The following is a 22250-nucleotide window of genomic DNA, read 5'->3' as shown; positions in this document are numbered from 1 at the left end:
CGATAAGTATGCAACATATCAAAACTCCATGGGAAAATCCATTTTCAAGTCCATTGTAATACGTATATGTTGTTTCGTAGATTTTGTTATTACACCATTTTCAAATTCCGAAAAACAATTGCAAGTATTAATTACATAGATCTAGTAATCTAACAAATTATTTCTACTTCCCTGTAAATCATTTCAATCTTACGTTTATTTTCGTAATTTTTTTAAAAAATTACATCAAACATATTACCCAACAAATTTAACACAAAAACAGTCTCACAGATCAATTTCGTGGGTCGAATCTCTTATTTGGGTCATCCATGAAAAAGTATTATTTTTTATATTAAAAGTATTACTTTTTATTGTGATTATCGGTACAGTTGATCCGTCTCACAGACTTACTCCAAATTTAAAAACACTATTTCGTGGGATGCGCCAGGCCTATCTTGTAGTGCAACGGTTCGAGAGGACCAACCAACAAGCTAATTTGATAGACCTTCTCCTAAAAAAATTAAATTTAATATCGTGTGGGTCATCGGCCCACGTATCAAATTTTAAACTGAGAAGAACAGGTTCTACACTTGATCTTAGCCAAAAGATCGAGAAATGTATGATCTATTCACTGTTAGGTCGAACCTTTTATACTACCATGTACATTATAATTTAACCTCAGCTAACGATATGGGACGAGAGAATGTTCTGAAGCATGCCTTCCTCGATGAATATGATATTAATTAACACTCGGATAGGATATCTAAAAGGATTTTTGCAAAATTTAAATCTTAACCATTACGAACGCTTACACTACTTCAATTCAAATTAAAGAAAAATCTCCAACCATATAAACTAAAAATTTCCATGGATCAATAATTGATATATGACAAACTTTATTATAAGCTTCTTAAAGTTCATTATTTTTGAATTTATTTAAACTTTTCTCGATGGTTATTTTTATTATTTTAAAATATGGGAGATATTTTTTTTATAATTAAAATATAGGAGAGATGTTAGGATCAGTGTGCGATGGGTTTTCTGGATCCTCGTCTTCTGTATTTGACGTAGTTGTCAGTTATCTCTATCACATGTTAATAATAATAATAATATTATTATTATTATTATTATTATTATTATTTAATTTTGTATATGATAAAGAAAAATATTTGCTATTATTATTATTATTATTATTATTTAATTTTGTATATGATAAAGAAAAATAAATAGCAAATATATTAAATATAAGATTGATAATTAAATTTAATATCGTGTGGGTCGTTGGCAAGTTTCAAATTTTTAATTGATAAGAACAGGAATTACACTTGATCTTAGCCAAAAGATTGAGAAATGTATGATCTATTCATCACTAGGTAGAACCTTTTATAATACCATGTACCTTTGTTTGATAATTAAAAAAAGTTGTTTCCCATAAAAACATTAAATAGATAGAGATTTTCTTAATCAGATATATGTGTTGTGTGTAGTGTTGTAATATCTTAACACAACACGCATAGAAATAATATATTTTATCATACAATTAAACTGTGATGAATAAAATAAGACAAAATTAAGCATACACAAGTGTGGATTGCCTCACGGCTTACAAAAACAATAGTACTGAATAAACAAAAACTAATTCTCTTAACAAAATGAGGGACCAAAAATCTCAAAAATCTATTATATTTAAGTTTATAAAAAAATCTCAAAAATCTAAAAAGATTAAATTTTGTAATTTAATATGCATAATATTATTAAAAAAATAAATTATATTCCTTATAATAATAATAATAACAAGGAGAAGTTGGTGAAAAATCCCCAATCAAAACATTTCTTTGAGTTCATTTCCTACCCACAAAATTGTGGTACTATGTCATACAAATTGTGGTACACTTTAAGTGGAAATGTAGTACTAAAATTAATAATGTACGATATGACATCATACGTTACAGTGCCGCTTTTGCTTTAAAGTGACCAATGAAAAATTCGAGAACATAAAAAGTTATATTGGCCTTTCTTTCAGCTTCAACGGTCACGAACATTTATTTATTCACAAACTGTGAGTTGGCAGGAGTTTAATGTTTTTTACTATGATTATTATAAATTTTACGAGACTATCCGATTTCATTCGCGAAAACTTGTTATATTTTATATTTCAAATATGAATCAGATCAACTTATTTCATTAATATAAATATACGAGATCGTCTCAAATAACATCTACTATTATTTTAATTAGATCTGGCCAATAAACCTTAAACAAAAACATGTTACTTTTCTCTTAACTTTTAAACGTGACTCTAAAATGTTTTGTGATGAGATGCATGATTGCATGTATTAATATTAACGTGACCAAACTTTTTTTTAATCAATTCATTCATTTTGTGTTATTATTTTGAGATGAGAAATCACGAAAGATTATGATATAAGTGATCGAATTATATAAATGAAGCTCACTCTAGGAAGTTTCAAAAATCTACTAAACACGAAAATAATTGATTGATCAATAAAAGTAGCAAATATGGGTTGACAAAAGGGACCGCTAGCTTTACGTGTTCCACTGACTCAGCCACTAGTCTAGATTCCCTACAACGATGGAGATAAGCCTATTTATCTCTAATTCACTCTCATTATCTACTAATAATAAGCCAATAAGTCATTGTCTTTTCTCACCGTATTATTTATTTATTTATTTGGAATTAATCACTGAAACTGGGTATAATATTGATGGTAAAAACTTATAGTTTATTAAAAATAAATGGTAAAACAAATTTTTTATGTTTGACGAAGTCACCAGTCGGCCTATTTGCCTTGTTTAAAGTGAACAATTTATTTGTCATACTTTATTATCGAATAGCTAAACTTTTATCCCTTTTTGTTGAAAAGAACAATTCATTATGAAAATTATAACACATAAAATAAGAATAGTAAAATGAAAGGGACATCTACGTACACGCTAGCTACATATATTACTAAAATTTAGGTGTAACGTCTCTTCTTACGATTGATTCCCCACAACCAAATCTAGTCTAACCAAGGAAATAGCAAACGAATGGAAGCCCTCTTTTCCGAATTCGCTTTTCTCTCCGATCAAGCCCTCCAAGACAAGAACTTCGACCCCTCCACAATCGAAGATCTGATGAAACTCTTCGAGCTCGAGTCCTACAAAGCCTGGGCCAGCCAAGAACTCGACCAGGGGAACGAGCTAGCGCAGTCCGAATCATACATCAAGGAATCCGAGGAGTACCTGGACTCGGCCATGGCCGAATTCGACCGGTTCGAGGAGGAGATGGACACCCTATGCAAATCAGAGTACAGCAGCTTGATCAACGTGGCCGATAGTGCGAGAAAATTGGGGAAGAATATGGAGAAGGCTGCGGATTTCGCTGCAACCAAGTATATCAAAGCTGCGGTTGGTTCCGCTACTGCTTCGATGAAGTCTGCGGCGAAGGCGATCTCGAATAACTCTAACAAGATTCATCCTGCATAGAATATAGCTAGCTCGCCTGGGGTTCGTTACTGTTTAAATATGGGTGTACGTACTATAATGTTCTTGATGGATCATTCTTGTTGGGGTTTGCAATTTACGTACATGAATTTATATTCTACATTTTGTATGGGAATTTGAAAATTAAAGTGTGAAATTCGTGGTACTGAGTCTGAATCTGTTGTCGTTTGAATCTTTGCCACTCATTTCTTGAAATAAATCAAGAGAAACAAATGAAAAGTTTGGTTATGTATATATATTTAGGATAGATCCAACTCCACTAGATCACGTGAAACAGTATTGGCCTCCCATATCCATCCGCACGTCCTAGTCCATGCCATGTAACAGCGGGGGTGGTTTGTGGAAGAACCACGGTAGCTAGATCTGTGTGTTGTGGTAGTCTAGTTTTCTGATGTCGTATGTTTTTTAATTTGTGTTCATGTAAAAAGGAACTAAATTTTTAAATATTTTTTTTTTTGTGAGAGATACAAAATTATTCTCATCTCTCATCAGACAAAATATTACAAAAAAATCAATATGAGACAAAAAATAAATTATTTAACAAATTCTATAAGGGAAATTTAAAATTTTTTTTATCTTAATATTTTTTAAATTTCGGTCTTATCATGTTATTTTTATTTTTAATCAATTTTCGTTTCTTTTTCTGATGTGAGGCGTTAACACAACATATAACATTCCTGATAAAAAAAAAATTAAAAACCGTAAAAAAAATCAAAACATACAATCCGCTACGAAATGATAATACAAAAAGACAAATAATCACAAAAAACAAACTGGATCAAACTGCAATTCTCCCAATTCCGTAATATATATTTACAAAAAAGTAAAAAATGAAAATAAATCCACGGGCTAAAAAATAAAATATTGGTGAGGTGGGCTGTTGTGTGAAGCCCAAGGTAAACTGTCAGCTTCAGTCCAAAAATGGCAACGGAGAGAGAAGCAGCAATCAGCAAGAGATATATATGTGCGCCATTCATTTCGCCAGAGATGTGGATATAGGTGGCCCACTCGCTTCCTGACTCGTAATCCCCTCATTCCTATTTAGTATTTACTAGAACCCTGTTCCGATTCCAGGCCAGCTTTTCTGAAACACCCTTTTTTCATCATGTCTCAGGTACTTTTGCAGAATCGATTACTCGGTGTAATCCTTATTGTTGTAATTTTTGTTCGGTTACATTTTTGTTCGGTTAGATCTTTCAGTTTCTACTGTGTTGGGGTGGGTTGTTTTATTCGTGGAAATTTCTAGTCTTTTTGTTACTCGTTATATTGTTATTTAATTTTTTTTAATTGTCTTTTAATTCTGTTGGATTATATTTTATGTTTTTTTTTTAAATGTTCATTGGTGTTTTGTTGATGATATTTAATTTCTTTTTGTGGTTTTTTCGTTGGTGGGTTTTGCAGGCCGTAAAAACTCCTCCGGTTTCTAAAGAGGGTAAGCGTCTGTTTCGTTTTGCTGTTACTTAAATTTGTGAAGTTGTTGATTATGTGTATTCGGATGTGTTGTTTACCTGTGAAAATTGGGAATAAACGTGAACTAAAATGCTGATTTTCTGGACTCTATATTATTGATGTCGAATAATTACTTTTTGTTTGGATGATATTGGAACTTCTTCAATGAACTGTTCTTTGCGTGGAGGTATAATTGCGGTGAAAAAATTTCACTTTCCGCCCATATGACATTACTCTACAGTAGTATACGTTAAGCATGTTATGAATTATTAGGAGCAGTTACTTTCTTCGAATGTTTTAAAATTCTGTTTTGCAATTAGTGAAAAATGATTTGTTAGGAACATGGTTGATTCCAGTGTGTATTGCCCGTGGTGGTTTTAGCTTTCTGGGGAAAAAATTGTGGTGAAGGGATTGAGGATGTGGTGAGATTGGGGATGATGCTACTTTGACTGGAAAACTTCTTTTTCCCTTGTTCAATTGTCACTTTTTCTCTTTTACTGAAGTTGAAGTCTTTTAGTACGTATTTTAAGTTAAATACGATATTAGGATGTTTTATATAGGGGAAGAAAATTGCGTGCTCTTGTTCTTTGTTTAAGGTGAATATAAGTTCAGTTCTCCCTCTAATGGTTAACTAATTAGTTTAGACTATTTTAAATGCTTTTTCTCATGCCTTCTAGAAGAAAAGTCTGATGCAACTGAGAGTAAAGCTCCTGCTGCCTCAGCATCTGCGGACTCTCCACCTGGGCAGAGAATTACTCCTGCTTCATTTGCTGGAATGCCAAATCCCTTTGATTTCTCAGCCATGACAGGACTTTTGAATGTAAACTCTCTCTCTTTCGTATGTCTCAGACTAGAATGTCTTTGAGTCCTTAAATCCATAACATCATGATAAATTCAGCGCTGCCTGGTGCTAATACAATTTTAGTGAGGACAAATATGCTTTGTTTTTTTCCTTGCTCAATATTTTTGAGTCATTGTTACATATCCATAATCCAATATTGTTTCTTTCTGATTTTTTCCCACTTGTATTGTTTGTCAATAGGATTTTCCATTTTTCTTTGTCCACTCAATAGGGGTTTCTTATGTTGTGATATATTATTTGTGTGTGTCTACACACACACACACACACACACACACACACACACACACACACACACACACATATATCATAAAATCTGTTCAAGATGTGAGGGGTGAAGTTAGACAGATGTGTTATTTAGTTTTGGGTTTTATACTTTTATTCCAATTTGTAATTGCAATTTCTAAAACATCAGTTTTTACTGGACTAAGACATTTTTGAGCATGTACATCAACATCATTATTTCTGAAAGACAGTTCGAAGGTATTTAGTTTTTCCCTTGTCTGGTTTCTTAAATTATGTTCTCTGTGTAGGACCCAAGCATCAAGGAATTAGCAGAACAGATAGCTAAAGATCCTTCATTTAATCAAATGGCGGAGCAGCTGCAGAAAACCTTTCATGGTGCTACGGTTGAAAACGGTATCCCCAACTTTGACTCACAACAATATTATGCTACAATGCAAAATGTTATGCAAAACCCTCAATTTATGACCATGGCTGAGAAACTCGGTACTGCAATGCTGCAGGTATTTTTTGGTTTGATAGTTCTGGTTTTGTTGTGGGGTATAACTTTAAACAAGGTCGCATGAACTTGTGTGATGTTCTCACTTTTTCTACAGGATCCGGCCATGTCTGGCATGCTTGAGAGTTTGACAAATCCAGCTAATAAAGGTCAACTCGAAGAACGAATGTCTCAAATCAAGGAAGATCCATCATTAAAGCCTATATTGGAAGAGATTGAGACTGGTGGTCCTGCTGCTATGATGAAGTAATCACCTTTCTCAGTTATCCTTTCATTCATGGGATTATATCTAATGATATTTTGGTATAACATGATACTTTTCCATGATGTTACTGAATGCATATTGAAGAGCATCATGTATACTAACATTATGAAGAAATGTTACTGAATACATGCTGAATTTATTGATCCAAAATAACGATCTTAATTGGTCAGATCAATGAATTATCCTCCAGTCAGATAAATCGCTTTTGTTTGCAACTTTTTTCCCTAGCTATTGGGATATATCTTCTACATGTTATAAAACTAAACACGTGAATGTTAGAATTTCTATGTGTGGTGTGCTTATGTAACACGTCCTGGAATCATTAGCACGGCGGATTGATTTGAGTTGTCCATAGTGAGAGCTAAATTATCCTCATTAATTTTTTTCCATAAACATATATTAGACTTCAATGTTAACAAAGGCACTATGGATGTCGAGTGCTTGGGCGCTGTTAATGGCTTTATATATTAGGTAAATCCTCAGCTCAAGTAAGTTTAATGTTAATTGACTTTCTTAACTGATTAAATGTAACTTGTTTGGTGGATTTGGACTCTTCAAATTGTTCACAATCCTGAATAATGGGTACATTGTGCCAAATAATGTGCTTTTACTTTTGCCTTGTGAAAGATACCGTGTTCCAAAGTAATTAGATACATTCGAGCCCTATGTGAGCTCCAGTCCCTCTGCATTGCAGTATATGAGGTGACTACATGCCAGTATACTTGTCACAATACGCTTGAGCCTTTGATAGTTTCTTTTGCAAGATCATTGTTGTACATAATAAGTTAATTGTTTTAGCTACATGCTATACATGTGTGGGTTACGTATTAATTTTGTTCTAGACTCTTGTTTTTATGCTTTGTGATAGGTTCTTAAAAATATCATGTTGGGCATAAAGGATATCAAGGATCTCAGGAGAACATTACTTTCTGGTTGCAGATAGAGTAAACTCCATTGTTTAACTTTGATTTGACCCTTGGAACTTCAAAAATCAATCTAAAGAATTAACGGGTTTTATAAGTATGTGCTTAGTCTTTTCATTTTCTAGTTGGTGATTCTGCATCTGGTTAAAAGATGATGCATAATTTCTAATTCTACTTGGGATTTTCCCTTTGTGCATAATGATACACACACACAAATAAGTATAGGATCGAGAAGGTGACATGACCCAGATATGAAAATTTGACTTTATCGGCCTCTAAAAGGAAAAAATACGCTACAAATGAGGGAGAACTCGTTTAAATTTGGTTGTATGATGCTATGTGATTATGATCAGGTACTGGAATGATAAAGAGGTACTCCAAAAGTTGAGCGAAGCAATGGGATTTGCAGCTGTTGGAGAAGCTGCCACATCTGCTGGTGATGATGCTGGTGAAGACGAAACCGATGAAATTAATGAAGAAGAATCTATTGTTCACCATACTGCTAGTGTTGGTGATGTTGAGGTATCATTTCCGAGCCGTATGTATTGCACTTAAACATGATTACATAACTGGACGCCTGAAAGTATTTGTTGGCACTTTCTCACTTATTATAAGGTTTTTGCAAAGATTGCGCCTGAAACTTTTCCAATCGATTTGCTGAAATATCCGAGTTCTTTTGCTTCTTGTCATTATTAAACATTAACTGTCAAATGCATGGAAAAATTTATAACACCAATTCGTTTAAATTTGCTTTTGTGTAAGCTAGGGTTTGAAAAAGGCACTAGCTGACGGTGCTGATAAGGATGAAGAAGACTCTGAGGGAAGGACTGCTTTACATTTTGCATGTGGATATGGCGAGGTATATAATGTCTGGTAAAATAAGCTTTATTTGAAGTATATTGACCTTCTCTGCAAGCTCTTGGAAGTTAGAATAAAACGAGAGATAATTAGCTTCTGATATCTTCTCTCTCGTTCACTGAACTTTCTTTTTATCCATAAACCTGTCACATTTTCTTTATATTTATGTTGTTTTTCCCCATGTGCCTTTCTTATTTATTCATTTTCGTTTTATTTTTATTTTTTGGCCTTAGTGATGCTGCCAAGTAGTTTTGTACCATTTCATGGAGAGATGCTCACCACTCGTTACTTATCTCTCCATAAGTCTGAAAGCTGAATTAATCTTCCGTTTTCAGGCCAAGTGCGCTCAAGTTCTTCTTGATGCCGGGGCAAAGGTAGATGCTTTGGATAAGAACAAGAACACCCCTCTCCATTATGCTGCGGGCTATGGCAGGCAAGACTGTGTCGAGCTTCTGTTGAAAAACGGCGCTGCTGTGTAAGCCTCTTTCAATACATAAGCATTTTTGCCCCGCTATGCAGACATTCTGGTAAACCAGCCTCTTTTCCCTTTCATTCTTGCAGCACACTTCAGAACTTGGACGGGAAGACACCTATAGACGTTGCTAAACTAAATACCCAAGACGAGGTACTAAAACTGCTTGAAAAAGACGCGTTTCTATGAATTAAAATGCATTCAAGCTCCCGTGCACATGCGATGTCGACCATGTTATAGTTTCAGCTGTGTGGTGTGTTAGACCTCGTATTTTCTTGAGCGCAAGAGTGTTGGCATTTGACATGCTACTTTATCCGTCTTATCGTTTTATTCAGCAGCTGTTGTATGATCGAAACGTATTTGGATTCGTTTATTTATTTACATGGACCGTGAGTGTAGGATTGTCTGATACTTGCCTGAACTATTCACTCAGTCGAGTTAATCATTTTTGCTCCGTCGTGTATGATGGTTGATGAATAATAATAAGGGATTCTGGTTTTTTAAATTATTTTTGAATGGTATATGGACAGTGACGTGGATAGTTATTTAATTTACGTCAAGTCAGGATGATGAAAATAAATCTGATCCATCTCATTACCGTTTCTAGATTATTATGAACGAGAATGAAAATTAAAATGAACCGCGAAACCGGGATGAAGATTTTCGGGTCAATTAGATAAAACCAAATATGTGGTTTGATGAGTAATCAATCCCCCGATTAGAAAACAGGATCAGCGCAAGAATTTCCCATCTCCGCTTCATCTCATCCCATCCCATTGTCGTCCCTTGATGTATATATACCGAATCCAGTTAATCGATTTTCTTATTAAAATATGGTTGGCTGATACCTAGTCTAAAACTTGTTTAAAAAATTGACTATTGAATTTTATTAAATAAACATTGATAGAGCATTAAAATAATTGGATGTTAAAAGATATTGAAATATTGTTAATCAACAAATGATTTATATCTCATATAATATCAAAATCTCAAATTTAAAACGAGATATCGAATTCAAAATCTAGTTATAATAATCACAAAAAATTTTGTTAGATATGAACTAGAAGCCTTTGCATAATTTGCTTCAGATCTTGATAAAGCTACTCATAAGCAATTGGGAAGAGGTCAACGATTACGCGAATTGCTTAAACAATCCCAATCAGTCCCTCTCACGGTAAAAGAACAGATAATGACGATTTATACCGAAACAAATGGTTTTCTTGATTCATTAGAAATTGAGCAGGTAAGAAAATTTCTTGTTGGATTACGTACGTACTTAAAAACAAATAAATCTCAGTTCCAAGAAATAATATCTTCTACTAAGATATCAATCTAAATCTATCTTTCGTTAGTTAAATATTACAATACGAATTCAATTAAAAGGACCGGGTTCTATTAAGGAAATCCACTAATAAATATAATGTTGGGTCCTGTTTCGCAACCCAATTCACGTCACTCGTGTCCTGTGTCAATCTTTTACCGAATCGCTCCTCTCCGGTAATTCTTTTCTCCAAATTATGGATTTCTTCCTCTAAAATTTCCCAATTTTTAGGGTTCGTTCTTGCTTTTCTTTAAAACACGGTGTTTTAATTGAACACATATCTTTTGTTATTTTGTGACAGGTTGTTAATCTAATTTTGTATTGAATTGACTGTTAAAAATCGAGAAAGCCATTAATGCTTACGAAAATTACGACAATTTGCGGGTGTCCTTTTGTATTTCTGTCTTTAAATCTGTGTTGATATTGCAGACGAGTAATTGATTTTGGTCGCGTCACTGAGTGGTATCTTTCGGATGGGTAGAGATAGGGACATATCTAGGTCGCCGTTGCATCGGAGGAGATACTCTCCGTCTCCATCACCGGTTAGGTTTGGCCGTCGCAGCCGCAGAGACAGAAGCCGATCTCCTTATTCTCGGAGCAGGTGATACCCTTTTACTCGTACTTGCCCCATATTTATTGTTATTTCGATTTCTCTATAATAGGTTTATCCTTATTTACGGACGAAGAGGCACCAAATACTTTCTGATGAATATCTAACTATCGTTTTGGGGTACCCTGTATTGATTTGTTGTCTACGAACAAATGTGGTTGCTCAAAAGTTTTTCAAGTATTTTAGGGAAAACAACCTTAAAGTTTTTTGAAACAGTGGTGTTTTATGTGTTAAGGAATGGTTTCAAATGTTGATTTAGGATCGAATGAATCACGAGTTTATGCCCTTGGAATAACAGAGTAACCTATTTGCTTATATATTTATAATTGAAATTAGCTGTAAATGTTCAGTTAGTGCATAAAAAATGATTGATCCAGCTAGTCTGTCTTTAAATATTCAGAGGTCTTGTCATTTTTTTTAATTTTGAATTTGGCCTCTTGTCATTCTAGCATGCAGTACATGTGATATTTGATTTTTGAAGCCTTCACTTTAATAGCGAATTTTTATCTCTTTTGTAAAGTTTTCTAACCACCCGAGAAATTTTTCTGGGTGATAATGTCTTGAACTGTCATAAATTTTATATGATAAACGTCATATTGTTTTTTTTAGATGAAGTTACAGGCTGCCTATGGAATTTCTAACTTTGGTGTTCCATGTGCAATTTGCTGCCTATGAGAGTTTTCGCCTTCCATCAGCACCTTGATATGCTACATGCTTGTGGTTGTTGAGTTGATGACTGTCGCCCTTGTTCAAGTCTTGTTTAATTTTTTGTCAGTTCGATAAAAACTTCTAAACCGTATATTGTCATAGTTAATGCTATGAATGATGGAGATTCTCTCAAAAGATTTTACCATTATCGACATAAGATATCTAAACTTAATACGAAGGAGATAGTCAACATTGTTGTTGGTTTTAGAAAAGAAACAATGCCTTCCCTCTATCTGGGAAGTCCACAGGTGATGGGTGCTGACGTGGTGTTCTTTCATTGCTCGATTGTGATATTAGCAGTTTCTAATGATAAAAGATGGTGCACACAGTTTATTCTTTGCAATATTTGAGGTAACTGCTGCATATGCTTTCCGTATCACGCGCTGGGTCTTGAAAGAGCATAATCAGAAACATGTAGGGAACATTCTTTTTACTTCAAGGTCACCTGTTTTATTGTATTTTACAGATGGCGAAGTCGTTCATTATCTTATGAACGTCACAGAAATCGCTCCCGCTCTCAAAAACGTCATAAAAGTCGATCTCCTACACTGAAGGGCAATGAAAGACAACAGAAAAATAGTACCTCTGTATCTTCCTTAAATGTTTCTCCCAGTGTAATCTCTGGTTTAAAAGAGACGAAAGATGCAAGTGAAAAGTTAAGAGAAGAAGAGGAAAAGAAGAGGTATCATTATCAGCTTTCAGACCTTTCTCCAGTTCTTCTCCTTGTTACGCTTTTTGGTTGATGTTAATTTTTTTACCGTTGTCTATGCTTGCATGGAATTCTGGACACTTTTATGACTGCACAAACACGTGATTGACACTAAGAATTATGAATTATTATGTTTAGTTGCAATGGAAGAAATTACAATCTGTGGCTGTTGCGGGAGTGGGATTTTGCTTAAACCATTTAATTAGGGATTTTGCTTAAACCATTTAATTAACTTTAATATGAATCATTTTTTTTTTGTCTCTTTTTGATTGCTGTAGAAGCAACACAATTTCAGGTAATATTTAACTTCTTGCTAGATGGAAGTTGTTGATGCACCGCGTGAGTGAACACATCTTCACCCATTCCTTGACCTTTTAACATAAACAATCATTTCTATCCAATGTTTCTCCCAAAGATAGAGGTTTCAGTTTCACAGATGAGATATTTTGTTTATTATGGATAACAATTAAGTTTAATTGTCTTGTAATATTCGACATTGATTGTGGAAGACACACAAATCGCGTTACCTGTAAACATCTGAGTCAATGGCAGAAACTAATTGCTTTACCTATAGACATCCAAGTCATTGGCAGTACTTTATATTTCTTATCTTGATACTTGCCATGAGTTTTGAAACTTCCTTGTAGTAATTGAGAAGTATGTCCTCTTTATCTTCCTATTTTCTCTTGTTAAATTCTCGAATTAATTCTTCTGTCAATAGCATGTGAATATAATGGTAGATTTTGGTTATGTTGTGGGAGGGAGTCGGTTTTAATGATCTATACCCTCTTATGCAATTTGTTTTCGGTTTTTGGGAATCTTCGCTTTCTCGTTTGTTTGTTGATCCTGAATCTGTTTCTTGATCCTATATATGTTTATCCTTCACTATTTCAGAATGGTTCTTATGATATAATGGGATTGTCGTTAAATAGTTTTGTAAAAGTAGCTTGCAGTAAATATGAGTTATTTTAGCTGATATCTCTTTCTTTTCTCCCAGTTCTTTCAACTACATGCAACTTTTATTACGATTCACAAAACATGCATGAAATTAATTCTCGTGTTCCTTTTCTCCTTTATATATTCAGTTTCTTTCAGAAACTGTGCTGCATTAATGCAACATTGCGCCATTGTGATTAATTATTTTGTTGAAACGATGAATATTAATATATATGTTTATTAGTGTCATTACCCTTTTTCAGTGGGTTATATACAAGTTCTGTGTCAGGTTGCTTAGGCTGCGAGTCAAATCTACCTTCGGTTTTCAAGTTATGTTGGACTTGAATTGACCTGGCTGTTAGTTTATTTATTACACATGTATCTTGTAAAAGTTGGTGTTTACGATAATCCTTGACGAAGATGAAGCATATGTAGTGTGAATATTTGACTGGATTTCAAGACTTAGCTTGACTATTTTGTTCATATTTATTAATGTTAAATGCAAGATCTGCTGTCATTACTTGAATTATTTGTTGAAGAGCTGTATCTGAATAACATCAGCATTTTCTTTAAACAAAAATGGATGTGCTAGTGTACTTCTGTAACTAGCAATCTAGCATTAAGACCTGTATATATTTACTTGGCATTCTTTTCGACAGGATAAATTGGAGGATATTTCTGGTAATGTTTATTTTGATTCCTCATTAATCTACTGTTCACCAGATATGAAACTGAAATATTTTGGATCGGGAATCAGTTAGAGGTCTGCTTAAAAAGCATAAGCATGAATGTCTAATGCCTTTTTCGACATGGAGGTTAGTTTGTCGTTCATTTTAGTTATGAATTACGGAAAATCAGAAGGCCAATAGCTGCTAAGAAATCTTGTTCATATTCTACACCTATGAAAAAAAGTGATCTCTATCTTTGAACGCTTATGATATCCTTGGAACTGACCCATCTGATGTTGGATCACTTGCAATTTTTCATTTGACGGTTTCACCTCTTTCCAGGCGTCAACAGGAGGCAGAATTAAAATTAGTGGAGGAAGAAACTACAAAGAGGGTAGCGGAGGCAATTCAGAAGAAAGTTGAGGAGAGATTGTATTCTGTGGAAGTGAACCTTGAAATAGAGGAGCTCCTAAAGGAAGGTAGAAAGAAACTTGTTTCTGAGGTTGCAGCTCAACTTGAAAAAGAAAAGGAATATACTCTTGCAGAAGCTCGTCAGAAAGAGGTAAGCTTTATTCTTCAGTTGACTGAAAATGCACATTTCTATGCTGCCACCCTTCGGGGGGATGGAAAGCTCCTCCCCGGATTGCCTGGTAAGCTAGCCAGCTGTGATTATAACGAATGTACCTTAGTCATACCTTATTGTCCCCCTTTTTCGAAATCTGGCTTAATACACTTATTTATAAAGGGGTAAAAATTGCTCTTTGTGGCAAAGATACTACTAATGCATTTGATCTGATCGTTCTTGATGTAATTTACTCAATTCACATAATTTTGTGATGCTTGGTATTTACAAATTCAATTTGACTCTGTTGATGCATCCAGGTGTATTTTGTGATCTTTTACATTTGCATGCGACTATTCTTTGACTTTGTTTGCTAGTAAAGTGTGTAATTCTAATACATGAGCGTATATAGGAACAAACAAGACAAGAAAAACAAGAGCTGGAACAATTACTGGAAGAGAACAGGAGGAAGGTGGAAGAATCTCAAAGAAGAGAAGCATCAGAACAGCAGATAAGAGAAGAGGAGCGCTATGAAGAATTGGTGGAGCTCCAACGGAAGAAAGAAGAGGCTCTGCGAAGGAAAAAAAAGCAAGAAGAGGAGGACCGAGCGAATCAAATGAAATTGTTGGGCAAGAACAAATCTCGACCAAAGTTGTCATTTGCCCTAGGTTTGAAATGATGATTTCTAGGGTCTGTGATAATGTCTGTCCTGTGAATTTTCACCGTCTAATGGTGAAAAATCGACATTGAGGATAAGCCGTGCCACCTCAGCATTTCCCTTTCCCTTTTTATGTGAAGTATTCTCTGTGCTGGTTTGAAGTACTTTGGGGGAAAATCTATGTAGAATATTGACTGATCATCCTTCTATATCGATTATTTATATAAAGTTTTCTCCCCTTTTTGGGTGTGGTTAAAAAATTGTGTTGGTTTCAAGATTGTGATGTTTTTGGGGTTCACTTTGTTCTTTTTGAGGATGTCTTTTACGACAGTATAAGAGGATTGTTTCGATATTTGGCTTTGGATGGATTTAGAGATTTATCAGGTGGGATTTGATGAACTGAAAGAGGTAAACAAGACTGAGGGCCGATGGAAGATCTTTCATACACTTTTTTCAACATGCTCTATGAAATGAGCTGCTGGAACCCTTAAACTTGCAGGTGGGAGATGGCATGAAAAGTCTGTAAGGTGAATGCCAAGGGATTTTGAAGAGAAAATATACAAGGAAGAGTAATGCACTGATTGATGCTAAGATTTGAGAGGCAGAAAAGGGGATAAAGGAGAGTGCCGTTTCAATCACCTTTTTTTGAAGCTTATAAATTTCCTTGTGAAGAATGAATGTGGATTTTCTTGTAATTTGGTTGGCATAATTTTGTGCAAATTTGTAGGGAAATGCAAGTTTTGTTTTGGTCGTGAATGGTTCATGCATGAGTTTTGGACCTCATCAAAGCGTGCGACTTTGGTTTCTGGTTTGTTACATTTGCGTCAAGTAAGCAAGAACTTTGATAACGTTAGCTTTCAATGTAGCACACGTGCATGATACACACTTTAGTATTAAATTTGTAAATATCTGAGGAATTTTTTTTATAGTATTTCATTATCATTGAATAATAATATACCAACACTTTCTTTACAACTTGAATGTTAATATATCAAATAGCTAGCTACTAAAGTTTCTTGATCTAAATCCAATTTGCATGAAATTTGATTAGTAATTGATCGAACTACTTTATTTTAAATTATGGAGCTCGCAACGTCTATCTTTTGATATGCGCTAAATATGTCATATGCTAAAGTAGTAATCTACAAATTACGTTAGGTAAATCGCACTGAACGAATTTTCTGAGACTGACTTGTCTGAAATATTGTTGGTCAAAAAATCGCACTAATGATTATTGACCAACTTCATCCTTCGATGATCAAACTAGTCCTTAAGTTTTGGATAGCTCGAATGGGCAAAATAAAATAAAATTGGATAATTCGATTTATAGACTATCTTGGAGCTTTTATTTAAAAAAGTTTACATTAAATCTCAATAATTCAATTTAAATGAGCCTTTTGAATTAGGGCCAGACACTTGAGGCCCAATCTTTATACGCACACACATGGGGAGATCGAGGCGCGAAATCTCTTCATGGTCAGAAATGTCGAAATTTGAATACCCCAGGCTCCCTCGCCACGAAATCATCGCGGTTCTGGCCGAGAACCAAATCGCCGCCGTCTCCGAAGCCGACCTCCTCCACCCCGATCCCGACTTCATCTGCAATGTCTACACCCACATCCTTGTCCATGTCGATGCTCTACTGTTAGCAAATGCTAAACCTAAATCTTATTAAGTAGTTGTTGTTGTTTTTTTATTTGGAGTAGATTTTCTATTATTTATTTTGAGACAGTTATGTTTACTGGTAGACTGTTTGTACTGTGGAATTGAACGTTTATTTTGGACTTTCATTCAAAATTTGTTTGAATTTTATCAATTTCAGCTCCACCAATCCGATTTGGTGAATCTAAACGCGATACTAGGATAAGAGAGTGTTTTGTACGAGGAAATTAAGTCTTCTGCCTATGGGTTTTTATATTTTTCGCAACATTCAAATTCACAGGGAAGATTATGGGCAGATGGAGTTTGGTGCTCTTGAGCAGTTGGAAAATCCGGACACCCATGTGCATTCGATTCAGCTCATGAATTTGTACAACAAGATTCGCGAGCTCGTGACCGCCATCAACTGCCCCAAATCCTTCACGCCAAAGGACTTGATAAAGCCAGAGCCCGATCGCACCGAGCACTTTCTCAGTGCCCTGCTCAATTTCTATCTCCATAGGTGACAAAAGAAATCTAGGTTCTTAGACTGGTGTTTTTTCTTTCAGAAAATGTGCCATCTTTCTAGTTTCTCATTTTACGTTTTGTGATGCAGAGAGACTAAGATAAATCTATTGAATCCTCTTGGAAGTGATTTTAATCTTTTTGAAGAGCGTAAACTAGCTGCGGAAGCAAGAATTTCCCAGGTACTTGAGTGAGTGTGTATCTACTATCTAGCCTTCCTGCTTTGTTCTAGTGTGGTTTTTTTTCCCTGTTATTCCAATTTGAATTATTTCTTAATATCCCACTTCAGTTGAATGCGGAGATATCAGAATGTGAGGAGTCTAGACAAAAGGAGTTGCCACTTGTTCAAGAAGTAAACTCTAAAGTCAATGAATTGCGTCAGAATGTTTCAAGTCTTAATACTCATCAAAGGTCCTTGAAGGCTTCTACTAAAAAATTGAAGGATAAGGCCAAAGAAAGTGATGAGAAGGTTTGACTGTTGATGTAATGTTTATCTGTCTTTTTTTGGAAGTTCTAATTTAATGCCAAGATTCTGGTTGTTTGATGTGAATTTTCGTTTTCTTCAAATAATATAAGTTACATGCATGGCCAGTGTGATTTCGATTTTTTTTACATTTGACAGATCTCTAATGCTGAATTCGCATTGGTCCAATGTGTCCAAGAAAATGCAAATTTACGATCTAAAATAGTCCAGTCACCGGACAAGCTTCAGGTATGAACACTGTTTTTCTTGCCGTCTAAATATGTGGAGTTCTGCAGCCAGATTCAGGGAACACATGATTTCTGTAAGAGAGTGCTAGAAATTTTTATCCGGGCTCCACTCATTCCCGACAAAAATAATCCGGACAAAACACTCAAGTGGATCCTTCCTGTAGGAGAGTGGGGTCGCTATACTTGGGCTGCGTGATGCAGGATGAGGTTGACAAAGACCCAGCAACTCTCTTGAATTTTTTTCTCTTTGGCACAATTGCACAAATGATGCTTGAAAGGACACAAGAGTATTGATAGTGGTGCTACCATTTACTGTGTTGTGTCTTTGTCTGTAATGTCTTATCATTAACTTTGCTTAGTCAGAGGTCCTCACTCCGGATGATATTAAGTAAAGCAGAATGATGTTTAGTGGTGTGGAATGAGTAATGTCCTCATGCATTGAAGGATTTAACACGATAACCATGCACCATTTTTTTCCTAGACATTATCATCTGTTGTGGCCTTGAGCTGTTGCCATGTGGCTTCTGAGAGTTCTGAACACGTTTTCCTTGTGCCATTTTACATATTAACCTATTTTTGGAAGCTTTCTTCTACCTTTATGCTTTTATCATGAATCATGGATACTTTTAATAAAAAGTGTTACTTGTGATTAATCATGAAATGATCATTCCTCATCCTGAATTTGAGCTCTCCTCTTTTATATATGTACATTAATCATTTTATTGAAGACCTTCAGTATAAAGTTCTTTTGAAGATATTGCCTAGATGGAAATTATTTGTGTGTCCCCTTGTCTTATTTACCATACTCATCCTTCTTGTTTCCTTTCCCTCGTCTTATCTACCATTTACCATACTCATCATTCTTGATCAAATGAGATTGAATTGGGATGGTTGCATTGCATTTATTTTAACCTTACCTTTTCATCCTTCGGTTTGGCTTCATTATTTTTATTTTATCACTAATTCATTTCTTTAAATGACAGAGGGCTGTAGAAGAGAAAAAGTTGATTAAAACTGAAACAAAAGATGCTGAAAGAGCAGCGATTCAATTGTATCGGGATAAGACTACTATGGTTGAGGCTTATTCTAAGGTATTTTTCATTTTAATATTAAATTGCATATGTGACCTTCATGCTCACGTGTATGTTTGCTTGCTGACATTTTATAAATTGTTACTTTATGAATTTAGTTCTTTTTTTAAAAAAATTACCTGATCAATAATAATCAAATGACAGGCTTGCAAGAAATTGTACAAGCACTTGGCTCAGATGCAAGCCATACAGGAGCAGGTTTGTCAATACTTCGTCTAACTCTAATCTTTGCGTCAATGATATTCTTGTTCTCCTCCTTTCAATTGTTTTTTGTCATTAATGGTTGAGAAATCCAAAGGACAAGACCAAAATATTTTCCTTCCCACAGGACGAATGCAAGCTCTTATTTTGATGTGAAATTTTTAGTCTTTGATATTTTGGCCTTTAACAGGTGAACTCTGGTAAGACAGTTGAGAAAGATGTGAAGGTTCTCAAAAGTAAGCTCGGTGATGATGGAGTGTTAAATAAGTCGCTTGAAGCCAAACTTGTTGAATTGCAAGCAAGAGGTAGCGATGGTTTGACTAATTTGAATTGTTGCGTTCTGTACTTCATGTGGTTTCTAAGTCGAAAATGTTTTCCAGTGGACCAGTCGAAAGAAAATAAAAGGCAGCTTGAGAAGGAGAGAGCTCTTAACCATGAGGAGGTAGGCAAAGAATTAAGTAATGTGAAGTTGGAAGTTGAATCAAACAGACGTGATTTGGAATCAAGACAAAGACAAGTAGAGCTCATGGTTGCTGAGGTATTATTAATGTTTTACTTTTCTAGTTCAGTCGGTATACCGATGAAGTGGTTCTGAGTGTCAATGATTAATTGCCTCGGAGTTTTTTCAGGCAGATGCTATAGTTTCAAAGATCAGTTCTGTTAAGGAGGATGATGGAGCTAAAATGCAAGAATTAAGCAAAAAATATGATGAAATTTTGACCGAGGTACAAGATACTCTTATGTTTAAACTGATGCATCTGTTATTTATATCTTTCTACTGCTTTTGTTTCCGGGAAAAGATTATACAAACCGATACACCACATCTTTTCATAAACCAAGTGTTTTGTCGCAACACCGATGCAAATCCATCTGTCATTAATGCAGCATATAACTCAACACTTCTGGAAATAAACTAGGCTACTCTACCGTACACCACCTGATGCGACATTGTTTCGTCCCGATTAATAAGGATTTTTAAATATATTTTCATTTCCACTTTTATTTTTGCACATCTAACTGCTGATTATTACGCCACATAATTGTCTGTGCAGTTCTATCGTTACTCAAAATTGATAAGCAACTTGCTGCCTGCCCCTGAATGAATATATTCTGCAGTAGTTTCTTCGATGGAGTCTTACAAAGCTTGTTCTTGGTGCAACTTGTTCTTGTGTTTCTCTGCTGGCCAATATCGTAGGAATCGGTTTCACGCCCAATATTAGATTTCTTTATCATTGTCATGCTAGTTATGTCTTTAGAGCTCTTGAATTGAGGACATTTGTCAGACAATATTACACTCTCATCGAGCTAAATTGTGGAACTATTTATTATGTTAGAGTTCTATATATCTTTTGTTTAACAAATATAGCTGTTTTATGCTGTTTAATACATTAGAATTCTGCTCATATTTCGATCAACATATGTTTTTTACTGCTGACCCTCCGGTTTAAGTGGAAAATAAGTACTTTTACAATTAAGATTGATTTTAACTTGAGAACAAAAAAGATATGGGGAAAAGTTTTAAAAATTGAACATATATGTCTCAAAATTTTAATTAGAAACAAAAAAAATATAATTTTCAAATATTTACTATCGATCAAATATTCAAAGAATTATTACTACCATGCTACAAGGTTACTTGTTCTTTTTTCTGGAAAAAAAAATTTTTATTTGTAAATTATATATATATATATATATATACGAAAAATAATAAAAAAAATAATTTGATGTAGAGTACAAGTAACGTGACATTCACAAATATTTAATGTGATTATTTAATAATCTGGTCGATTTACTTTTTCTCCCAAGTCCAAAGCATTGAGCAAGCTTGCTTCACTTTACTTCAAGTGCTGCAACTCTCCCATCCGCCGCAACGGTTCGAGATGTCAGGTCGCCGCCGCCGTCTCCTCCTCCTCTTCACACTCCCTTTCTTACTTTTACTGCACAGTAAGCTTGTAGATTCCCACTATTTCCCGCCCGCTGCTCAACAGTCCGAGTGGAAGTCCGCTCGCGCCACTTACTACGCCACCGCAGATCCCCAGGACACCGTCGGCGGAGCATGTGGATATGGAGATTTGGACAAGAACGGCTACGGAAAAGCCACCGCGGCCCTCAGTACTATTCTCTTCGAGAAGGGTCAGATCTGCGGCGCTTGCTTCGAGCTCCGCTGCGTGGAGGACCTCCGCTGGTGCATCCCCGGCACGTCCATAATCGTCACGGCCACCAATTTCTGCGCCCCCAACTACGGCTTCGACGCGGACGGCGGCGGAAAATGCAACCCACCGAATGCCCATTTTGTCCTTCCAATCGAGGCCTTCGAGAAGATAGCGATATGGAAAGCTTCGAACATGCCCGTTCAGTACCGCAGAATCAGATGCAGGAAAGAAGGAGGCATAAGATTCACGCTGAGCGGCGCCGGGATATTCTTGTCGGTGCTGATAACCAACGTCGCTGGCGGAGGCGACGTGGCGGCGGTGAAAGTAAAGGGCTCGATAACGGGGTGGCTTCCGATGGGGAGAAATTGGGGGCAGAATTGGCACATAAATGCGGATTTGAAGAATCAGCCTCTCTCATTCGAGATGACGAGTGGCGATGGAATCACAATCACATCTTACAGTGCAGTTCCCAAGAACTGGGAATTTGGGCAATCGTTTGAAGGCAAGCAGTTCGATTAAGCTTGTTCTTGGGTTGTACTATACAATGTTGTTTTCGTAATGTAATTTAATACAAGATTTATCATGTTTCGCCATCCTCCCTAATATAAATGAATATTAGATAATATCGAGTTATAAAATACATTTGAAATTATAAAATTATTCATATTTTTTATTTAAAAAATCATGTAACTTACTTTGTAGTCG

The 22250-nt window shown here is 35.3% G+C and overlaps 5 protein-coding genes, 1 non-coding gene and 1 pseudogene across 11 annotated transcripts; 5 read left to right on the top strand and 2 right to left on the bottom strand.

The window, feature by feature from the left end:
• Positions 1-413: 413 nt before the first annotated feature.
• LOC140960604 (U2 spliceosomal RNA) lies at positions 414-600 on the bottom strand. The gene has a single exon (XR_012172208.1). It is a non-coding gene; the product is annotated as a U2 spliceosomal RNA (small nuclear RNA).
• A 624-nt stretch (positions 601-1224) lies between these two features.
• LOC140960606 (U2 spliceosomal RNA) lies at positions 1225-1335 on the bottom strand (annotated as a pseudogene).
• A 1695-nt stretch (positions 1336-3030) lies between these two features.
• LOC140958753 (uncharacterized) lies at positions 3031-3468 on the top strand. The gene has a single exon (XM_073416317.1). The coding sequence runs from the start codon at positions 3031-3033 to the stop codon at positions 3466-3468; it is 438 nt and encodes a 145-aa protein (XP_073272418.1).
• Positions 3469-4385: 917 nt separating this feature from the next.
• Positions 4386-9559, top strand: LOC140959475 (ankyrin repeat domain-containing protein 2B-like). Of its 3 annotated transcripts, none has more exons than XM_073417306.1 (9): positions 4386-4600; positions 4888-4918; positions 5613-5755; positions 6328-6540; positions 6634-6782; positions 8078-8246; positions 8491-8583; positions 8918-9057; positions 9144-9559. In XM_073417306.1, exons 1-9 carry the CDS (start codon positions 4592-4594, stop codon positions 9241-9243), a joined length of 1047 nt encoding a protein of 348 aa, XP_073273407.1. In that variant the 5' UTR covers positions 4386-4591; the 3' UTR covers positions 9244-9559. The 3 variants fall into 3 exon arrangements, with proteins under 3 accessions (XP_073273407.1, XP_073273408.1, XP_073273409.1); XM_073417307.1 differs by having other exon boundaries at positions 4394-4600; positions 5616-5755; XM_073417308.1 differs by lacking the exon at positions 4386-4600 and adding an exon at positions 4607-4656 and having other exon boundaries at positions 5616-5755.
• An 873-nt stretch (positions 9560-10432) lies between these two features.
• On the top strand, positions 10433-15977 carry LOC140960413 (uncharacterized). Of its 2 annotated transcripts, XM_073418664.1 has the most exons (5): positions 10433-10551; positions 10805-10976; positions 12160-12375; positions 14349-14568; positions 14981-15977. In XM_073418664.1, the coding sequence occupies exons 2-5, from the start codon at positions 10849-10851 to the stop codon at positions 15245-15247; spliced, it is 831 nt and encodes a 276-aa protein (XP_073274765.1). In that variant the 5' UTR covers positions 10433-10551; positions 10805-10848; the 3' UTR covers positions 15248-15977. The 2 variants fall into 2 exon arrangements, with proteins under 2 accessions (XP_073274765.1, XP_073274767.1); XM_073418666.1 differs by lacking the exon at positions 10433-10551 and having other exon boundaries at positions 10805-12044.
• Positions 15978-16642: 665 nt separating this feature from the next.
• LOC140958485 (kinetochore protein NUF2 homolog) lies at positions 16643-20795 on the top strand. Of its 3 annotated transcripts, XM_073415941.1 has the most exons (11): positions 16644-16870; positions 17169-17387; positions 17481-17571; positions 17679-17858; positions 18012-18101; positions 19084-19191; positions 19336-19389; positions 19583-19697; positions 19773-19930; positions 20022-20117; positions 20445-20795. In XM_073415941.1, the coding sequence occupies exons 1-11, from the start codon at positions 16671-16673 to the stop codon at positions 20493-20495; spliced, it is 1362 nt and encodes a 453-aa protein (XP_073272042.1). In that variant the 5' UTR covers positions 16644-16670; the 3' UTR covers positions 20496-20795. The 3 variants fall into 3 exon arrangements, with proteins under 3 accessions (XP_073272044.1, XP_073272042.1, XP_073272043.1); XM_073415942.1 differs by lacking the exon at positions 19336-19389; XM_073415943.1 differs by lacking the exons at positions 19084-19191; positions 19336-19389 and having other exon boundaries at positions 16643-16870.
• A 338-nt stretch (positions 20796-21133) lies between these two features.
• Positions 21134-22128, top strand: LOC140958527 (expansin-A13-like). Its single transcript, XM_073416010.1, has one exon. It carries the CDS (start codon positions 21273-21275, stop codon positions 22062-22064), a length of 792 nt encoding a protein of 263 aa, XP_073272111.1. The 5' UTR covers positions 21134-21272; the 3' UTR covers positions 22065-22128.
• Positions 22129-22250: the final 122 nt, after the last annotated feature.

This window comes from Primulina huaijiensis, chromosome 15 (genome assembly GCF_012295235.1).
Source record: "Primulina huaijiensis isolate GDHJ02 chromosome 15, ASM1229523v2, whole genome shotgun sequence".
Classification (NCBI taxonomy): domain Eukaryota; kingdom Viridiplantae; phylum Streptophyta; class Magnoliopsida; order Lamiales; family Gesneriaceae; genus Primulina; species Primulina huaijiensis.
Note: the sequence above shows the minus strand (reverse complement) of the source record. Positions and strands in the feature narration are given on the sequence as shown.

What these genes read in the sequence shown, in the direction of transcription:
- LOC140958753 (XM_073416317.1), top strand. Translation starts at nt 3,031, where the DNA reads ATGGAAGCCCTCTTTTCCGAATTCGCTTTTCTCTCCGATCAAGCCCTC.
- LOC140959475 (XM_073417306.1), top strand. An exon ending in TCCTCCGGTTTCTAAAGAGG is followed by an intron (nt 4,919 to 5,612) that starts GTAAGCGTCTGT and finishes CATGCCTTCTAG; the next exon opens with AAGAAAAGTCTGATGCAACT. An exon ending in CTAGTGTTGGTGATGTTGAG is followed by an intron (nt 8,247 to 8,490) that starts GTATCATTTCCG and finishes TGTGTAAGCTAG; the next exon opens with GGTTTGAAAAAGGCACTAGC.
- LOC140960413 (XM_073418664.1), top strand. Translation starts at nt 10,849, where the DNA reads ATGGGTAGAGATAGGGACATATCTAGGTCGCCGTTGCATCGGAGGAGA. An exon ending in TCTCCTTATTCTCGGAGCAG is followed by an intron (nt 10,977 to 12,159) that starts GTGATACCCTTT and finishes TGTATTTTACAG; the next exon opens with ATGGCGAAGTCGTTCATTAT. An exon ending in GAAGAAGAGGAAAAGAAGAG is followed by an intron (nt 12,376 to 14,348) that starts GTATCATTATCA and finishes ACCTCTTTCCAG; the next exon opens with GCGTCAACAGGAGGCAGAAT.
- LOC140958485 (XM_073415941.1), top strand. Translation starts at nt 16,671, where the DNA reads ATGGGGAGATCGAGGCGCGAAATCTCTTCATGGTCAGAAATGTCGAAA. An exon ending in TGCAAGCCATACAGGAGCAG is followed by an intron (nt 19,390 to 19,582) that starts GTTTGTCAATAC and finishes GGCCTTTAACAG; the next exon opens with GTGAACTCTGGTAAGACAGT. An exon ending in TAGAGCTCATGGTTGCTGAG is followed by an intron (nt 19,931 to 20,021) that starts GTATTATTAATG and finishes GAGTTTTTTCAG; the next exon opens with GCAGATGCTATAGTTTCAAA.
- LOC140958527 (XM_073416010.1), top strand. Translation starts at nt 21,273, where the DNA reads ATGTCAGGTCGCCGCCGCCGTCTCCTCCTCCTCTTCACACTCCCTTTC.